We start from the raw sequence: 8192 nt of genomic DNA on the forward strand, positions 1-8192 counted from the left end.
TAATTTTTTTTTTTTGTATAAAGTAAAATTAAACCCACCCCCTCTCTACAAGCAAGGTTGGGTTTGACCACAGATTTTTCAGTTATTTCTATTTTTATTTTTTTTTGGATAAAATTATTTAAAAAATTGATGCATTTAACAAATTCTAAAAAAACTAACTTTTTTGTTAGTAGAAAAGTTTGCATAAGTTGATTTTTTTTAAAAAAATATTTTGGCTTCCTTTTTGTCTTTTAATGAAATTTTTAATTTTTTTTATTAAAGACAAAAAAATAAAAAAATAAAAAAACTTTTTAAACAGTTACTAAACAAAGATAAACCTAATGATTATTTTTTTTTAAACAAAAAAAAAAAGAAAAAAAAAAAAGAGGAGTATGGAATTATGGTGAATAGCCGTCCCCAACAACCAAGCCCCTGTTTGGTCAACCTTCTCAAACACGACATCTTCCACCCCATGTCGTCGGCCATCATCTTATTTTGAAATTTGACCCTGTCCTTCTCCTTTTCCTTTTTCTTCACTCATCTTCAAAAAAAAAAAAAAAAAAAAAAAAAAAAAAAAACTACAGTGATGATATCTAAAACCTCGTTTGAGAATAGACTAATTTAATAATTTTTTGACTATTTAGTTAAAATATAAGTTTAAAAAAATTAATATATTTAAAATAATTTTTTGACTTTTTATGAAAAGATGTACAAAAAATAAAAAGAAAAGATAATCTTTAACTTTTTAATATATGTTATTGACTTTTTTACTAATTTAATAATTTTTTGACTTTTTTATTAAAAATAAAAGTTTCTAAACGAGGCCTAAATAATCAGAAATAAAAGTAAAACTTGGCAAGTTGGCATCCAAAGACAAGAACCCAAAGATAAAAGCAACCAATAAGAAAATTATAAAAAAAAACAACATAGAGAGAGAGAGAATATAGCCCACTATCTTTCTTTGCACCATGTTACCAAACCCACCACCTCTCTTTGCTTTTTCTTTGAATTGTTAATTGATTCACAGTAATTTAGACAGAGAAAAAGAGAAACAGAAAGAGAAAGAGAGAAGCAGAGAATCCAGTGTCGTACAAGGAATAAACTATTAAACCCACTAAAATGGAGATAGAGAGAGCTGAGTCATTGAACTCACCTAACTAGTAATAATAGTAGTAGTAGTAATCTACAACACATTCCTAGTTTCACACAAGTAAAAACACTTTTTTTTTTTTTCTTTTTTTTGCAATTGACAGTTTTAAGAAGACTCTAAAATGAGACCAGATGTTTCAGCAACACAGAGAGAATGGTTGTGGTCGGCTTCGTAGGTGACGATCAGCATCGTTGGATCATCCAAAGCTCTTTCCACATGTTTTCGTGCTGGGCAACCCCTCACACTACTGCACTTGTAGTATCCCCTGTTTTTTTTCAAACAATTATCCCAGAAACAATTTACATTAGCATACGAGTCGACTTATTACTCGGAGAAGGTCTGTTTGATAATAGTTTATTTTAATAATTTTTTTTTTGATTAAAATATGAAGTAAAAAAATTTAGGAAAATTTACCCATAAGTCCTAGTTTTTGAAACGTTGAACCATTTAGTCCTAGAAGTTTTCTTATGCTCCATTTAGTCCCATTTTTACATCAACATGATGTGAATGATGTAAATGTTCTGATGTTTCATTCTATAATTTCAAAATTTATTGAAATCTGATGAACATTAGATGTTTTTCATCCTATATTTTCAAACATTATTGAAATTTGATGAACATTAGATGTTTGAAATCCAATGTTTGTAACATGACTCTGATGTTATTAACATTGTATCTGATGTTATTAACATTGTAATGGGACCTTTCAGTCTATAAGAAAATTTTTAGAACTAAACAGTGCATAAGTTATTAATTTGGAATTTATTGGTGCATCCCTCAAAAATTTATATGTATAAAATATTTTTTTAATTTATTTACGAAAAAATGTGTAAAATGTAAAAATAATAAAAAAATTTAACTTTTTGATATAAATTATAAATTTTTTTAATAATTTTTTAATTTTTATTACTTGCCAAACGACTCCTGAGATCAGTTAAAATCAGTATCCGTACATGTTTATTTATCTTAGCTTCTCTTTAGTGTAGACCGTGTTGTTGGTTTTTGATGATCCACCAAGAAATTTAGGCCCCGTTTGTTTTGGGAGATAGAATGGAAGGAATTGATAGTGAGGGGATTGTTAGTGAGGGGATTGATAGTGAGGGAATTAATAGTGATGAATTGTTAAATTATTTTTATATAAAATAATAAAACAAATAAAAAAATATAAAAAATTAAAAATTATATTTTAAAAAAAATTTCCCATATATAAAAAATAAAAAAAATAAAAAAATTTCTAATCGCCTCACTATTTTTCTAATACCATCTCTATCTCCTCCTTACCAATCCCCTCTCCAAGGGTATTAGTAATACCAAGGAACTAATAGTCCCAAGGTCTTCTCCCAAAACAAACAAGGCTATTACTAATACCTTGGTATTAGCAATCCCAATACCCTCTCTTTCACCCAAAACAAACGGGGCCTTAGGGTTGGTTTGAGAAGTGAGTTAGTTTTTTGAATTTTTAACTATTTTAGTTAGTTTTTTGATTTTTTAACTATTTTAATTTGGGTTAAAAAGTTTGGTTTGAGAAGGATTTTTTGACTTTTTAACTTTTTTTAACTTTTTTTTTTGTCAGAGAAGAATATAATAATTATAGGTTGAATGTGATGTTTTATTTTTTGTGACTAAAATAACCTATTTTATTTTTTGTGACTAAAATAACTAAAAAAAGCCCAATCCAACATTTTTGGCGGGTTTAGTTGAGCTTAGTGGCTCATTTTGAGACTGATGAAGTAATTCAAATAGTTTATTTTTTAAGATTTATTAAATAAAATATTTATTAAAAAAAATATGATAAGACATAAGTAGTTTTATATTTAAATTACATTTATATTCTAAAAAATAAATAAATGTTCTTAAAATAATATTTATCATCTTTTTTATTAGGTAAATATTTATGTAGTCTTCTCTCACAACCAAACCCATCCTAAAATAAAGTTCCAATATATATATATATATATAACAAGCTTGACGAGATTATCGTAATTATATTCAAGGGCAAATTACATATACACCCCTCGAGGTTTGGCTAAATTACAGATGCCCCCTGAGGTTTGAGAAATTACGAATTCCCCCTGAATGTTATATTTGCATAAGAAATTAGGGGGTAATTTGTTATGAAATATAAACTTCAGGGGACAAATTGTTATGAAAATACAAACCTCAGGGGGCGGGATGTAATTTCCGAAACCTCAGGAGTATCTGTAATTTAGCCAAACCTCGAGGGGTGTATATGTAATTTGCCCTATATTCAAATATAATTTTTTCTTGGTAGAATAATATGTCAGTGGAAAATAAGGCACACATTTACAAAAGCAAGGAAATTCTTGTGGATACATGTTTTTAGTGGATTCCACGCTGCAGTGTTAATCTTATTTTTCCTTTTTTTTACTTTTTAAATAATACTATGCCCCGTTTGGGAAGTGAGTTGACTTTTTGACTTTTTGACTTTTTTAGTTATTTTAACCTGGACTTAAAAGCTTAGTTTGGGAAGAACTTTTTGACTTTTTTGAGTTTTTTTGTGAGAGAAGAATGTAATGATTATGAGTTGGATGTGATGTTTTGTTTGTTATGGCTAAAATAGCCTATTTTATTTTTTGTGGCTAAAATAGCCAAAAAAACCTAAACCATGGCTTCCCAAACGAAGCCTATATCTATCGATTGATTTGTTAATTATTGTGCTAATACATAATATAATATAATTTTAAATATTTTAGATATTTATAATTTATATAATGGTCTTGTTTGGTAAGACTTATTTCTACCTTATTTCAGTTTTTAGCTTAATTTAAACTATTTTGATGTGTTTGGTTCAACTTAACTATACAGCTTATAACGTTTCGTTAGTCAAAAATCAACTTATTCTTTGAGTGGGGAAGAGAAACTTAATTTATAAATCAAAAATTAACTTATGTTCACAGTTATCAACTATAAGCTATAATCACTTTCCACAGCTCTACCAAACGAGACCAATGAGTGAAATCAATAATAATGTCATAACATATATTAATACCTTAATTAATATACTAATTGTTGTATGTAGTATTATCATTATTTTTTTTATAAGAAAAATTACACACCGGTGCAAATTTTGTTAAATATTTATAGATTAATGAAAAAAATTATAAATTTAATTATTAATTTAAAAAAATTACAAAATTACACTGAGTTATAATTCTTCTTTTTTAAATCAAAATTAAAATTTATATTTTAATATAAAACAATCTCATTTTTCATCCATAGAACAAGGAATTAAGAAAAATTAATTATAATAAATGATAGTATAATTTTTTTAAAAAAAAAATTAAAAGGAGGTTACTCGCTCTAATTTACCATGAAGTCATTACACTACATCCAAAGACTAAAACAGTAACTTTGAAGATTAAAAGGTCAACTATCACATGTGAACCAGTCCAAAAAACCGAATTACCCAGTCGACTCAGCCATTTACGTACCTTGGATGCGGAGACCCTTTAATGGGTTTCTGGCCGTACTTCCTCCATGAGTAATCGTCCGGCGGTATGTCCGCCATCTTTGCACTTATCGCCGGAACTCTCACCACCCTCTTCAGCCTCAGCTTTCTGACTCCACAAATCCAAATCCAAAATCAAAATCAAAATCAAACCCACATGAATGAGAGAGAGAGAGAGAGAGAGAGAGAGAGAACAGACCTCCTCTTGGAACAATGGCATCGGCCGGCGGAGCCACCGCTGCACTTCCCGGAGGCGGCGTTTTCGGACGAACTGCACTTCCTCTTCAACGGCGGTGGTCTTCCGGCCGAGGAGACCTGAGACAGATTGGAAATCAAAAACGCCGACGCCGACGACGAAGGCTGCTTGCTATCCGTATCACCGGTCGTCAACGACGAAATCACCGGCGAAGAATACGAGAAATTGATGGTCTTGGAACCCACATCCTTCATTTCAACTCCTCCATTCTTCCCCATCACGAATTGATCATGGTGGTGGTGAGACTGAAGAGGAACTTGCTGAATTGGGGTTGGACAATAAACCCTAGTTTCAGAAACTTCATTGATTCGATTTGGGGGCGAAATCAGAGGCGCTCTTCGGAACCGAGCATGGCCGGTTCGAGTCCGACCCAAAAGAGAAATAACCCTTTTGAACTTGTTGACAGCCGTATCAGCAACAGCTCTACAATCGATCTCTAACGCCATGGAAGATCTGAGCTCAGAATCAGCCGATAATAGACCCTCTTGTTGTTGTTGTTGTTGAGACAGAAGTCTTATGAATTTATTGACGCTTTCGAGGCCAGAGGCAGCCTCTTGTACGACAGCGTTTTCTTCGAGTTGAGAGATGAAGCTATGAGTTGTGTAATTCATTGCTAGCTCGACCGCCATGACTGAACTACCATCAAGCAGAGAAAATACACAAGTGGGTAAAAAAAAGAAGAAGACTAGAATAAGAACGATGATAATAAAGGTTACAGGGTTTGTTTAAGTAATGCTATCTTTCTGTGTCGTTTGCTGTAGAAGTCAAACGATGCCTTCGGCGAGGGTAAAAGGGCAAAAGTGTCCACAAAGTGGTGCCCAATTGTTCAACACTGCTGCTAATAATAGTAAAGAGAAAATTTTGCATCAAATAATAACTTTAGTACCAAATAATAACTCATTAAAATTTTAAAATTAATTTTTTCAATTAAAATTTATTCTAATGTAAATTTATTAATAAAAATAATACATATTAAATTTTAAAATAATTTTCTTTTTTTCATAATATATTCAAATTCAATTCTCTCCATCTTATTTATTAAATTTCAATTATTTTCTTTCTATCTTTTTTCACACTCCAATTTTCCCAACAAAAACTCACTATTATCATTAATATTATTATTACATAGATATTTTACTTTTGTCATTTTGAGTAGTTGTATCTGAACTTTGAAGTTGATAAATTTTTAGAAGATTATCTTGTTTTTGCATCCTATGACATCCAAGAAACAACCGTCTTTGGTTGATGAACAAATGGAGGCTGTGATTGAGAACTATACTTGAATCAAGTTCTTGATCTCACCTTCCATCTTTCGTTGTTGTTGTTGTTGTTGTTGTTTGATAGGGACTATAAGAGTGATATGCAGAGATGGAAATTGATTGGATTTGAATACATACTTTTTGCGTTAATGGATGATAAAGTATATATATATATATATATATTGTGGTGGGCTCAGGATTGGTTAGTGGATTTTCTGTTTCGTCTCTCTGTTCGGCCCTCCTCTTCTTATCGGATGGTTTAGGGTTCTAGCACTGTGAGAGAGAGAGAAGAAAAAAAAAAAAAAATCTAAAGCAGTGTAATTTGAGATTTTTGATTTATTTATTATTTGAGTGTATCTTGAAAGATAATTTAAAAAAAAAAAACATAAAGTGTATTGAAAATAAATTATAATCTTAAATAATTGAATAGAATATACTGAGAAATTGAACGTAGTTAATCATTTTATGATGCAAATAGAATTTTCCAAAACTTTGGCATAGGCTCAATTTGGTGTTTTGCGGGCTCATTCAGTTTGTCTTGGTGATGTAAATCGTTTTAAATTTAGTATTTTTTACTAGATTATTTATTAAAAAAATAAATTAATATATCAATAATCAAATGTTTGAATTATATTAATCTAAAGAAAATAGATGGCTTATTTTTTATTACGGATTTTTGAGAAGTTGGTTAAAAATTAATTTTTTAATTTTATTTTTTTTTAATCTTTTTTGAAAAAATTTGTAAAAAAATAAAGAAGTGATGTGACTTAAAATATGTTAAAAGCCAAAATTTGACTTTTAATACATACTTGTATTTCAGTTTCTTAAAATAGAATGTGATTAAAACATGTAAATAATTATATTCAATCAATATAATTTTTTATATAAATGATCTATTGGCACAACAGTTAATTTTAACAGTAATGATTCATCCCCCCTTTTTCCCCCACCCCCGTTGACCCCCTCTCTCTCTCATTGGTTACATTTTTTTTTTTCTTTTTTTTTTTTCTTGCTCCTCCAGTCACCACCCGCCACGTGACAAAGGGGGTGAGGGGGTGACCCCCAAAAAGGGGTCCCAAACATTATTCTAATTTTAAACCAAACGGAATTATCAAAATGAACTCAAAATGTATCAGAGAGCACCAAAAGAAACACTCCAATGATCCAATCCATTAATGGATTAGAGGGAAGTCTTTCTATTTTTTCATCTTTTTTCAACCTTTATATATATTTTCCAATTTTATTTCATTTCCCATCTCCCAAACCTTCAGCTCTAAGACCATCTCCAACAGTTCACCAAACTTGATATCAAATTTAAATTTTGATGAAAAAGTTACTGTTTGGTGCTCCAATGGTTGCACCAAATTGATATCAAAATGAGATTTCACCAAACGATTCATCAAACTGAGGACAGGCTTCGCATTTCATCAAAACACTGTACATGACTGTTGGAGGGAGACGAACCGGTCGACCAACCGATTGTCCATGAAAAAGTTCAAACAGTTCAACATTTCTGGTTCAAACAATTCAAAAAAAAAAAAAATTTGGCTTACCGGTCGACCGGTCGATCGACCAACCGGTTGTCCCGAAAAGAGTTCAAACAGTTCAACATTTCTGGTTCAAACAATTCAAAAAAAAAAAAAAATTCCCTTACCAGTCGACCAGCTGGTCGACCGCCCAGTCGACCAACCGGTTGTCCCAGGACAGATTTGGTGAAAGGTGAACCATTGGAGAATCTGGTACCAAATTGAAAAAATTGTGATTTTTTTACTCAAATTTAATAAAATGTTTGGTGAACCGTTGGAGATGCTCTAACCTCCCCACTCCCAACCCAACCATTACTCACCATAACTATTTTCGGTTGTCAGTTTCAACTCCTACCACCTTTTCCCGCCCATCCCCAATCCCTGCCTACTCTCACTTGCTCCTCCCATTTTTTTTTTTTGGCCACTCCAACCTCTATTTAACCTCGGCAAGTCCTTCCTAGACCCCAATTGCTCCTTTTCGTCACTCATTGCCACCTTAGTCCTTTCTCCATCTTTAGTGGATTTAGGCCTATTTTGAGAATATAGTAAAAAG

The 8192-nt window shown here is 31.1% G+C and overlaps 1 protein-coding gene across 1 annotated transcript; it reads right to left on the minus strand.

The window, feature by feature from the left end:
• Positions 1-950: 950 nt before the first annotated feature.
• On the minus strand, positions 951-6098 carry LOC114279080 (putative WRKY transcription factor 15). Its single transcript, XM_028221259.2, has 3 exons — positions 4798-6098; positions 4582-4707; positions 951-1394 (listed from the first exon to the last, which is right to left on the minus strand). Exons 1-3 carry the CDS (start codon positions 5481-5483, stop codon positions 1235-1237), a joined length of 972 nt encoding a protein of 323 aa, XP_028077060.2. The 5' UTR covers positions 5484-6098; the 3' UTR covers positions 951-1234.
• Positions 6099-8192: the final 2094 nt, after the last annotated feature.

The sequence above is a fragment of the Camellia sinensis genome, chromosome 4, assembly GCF_055761805.1.
Source record: "Camellia sinensis isolate YWXY chromosome 4, ASM5576180v1, whole genome shotgun sequence".
In the NCBI taxonomy this organism is placed as follows: Eukaryota; Viridiplantae; Streptophyta; class Magnoliopsida; order Ericales; family Theaceae; genus Camellia; species Camellia sinensis.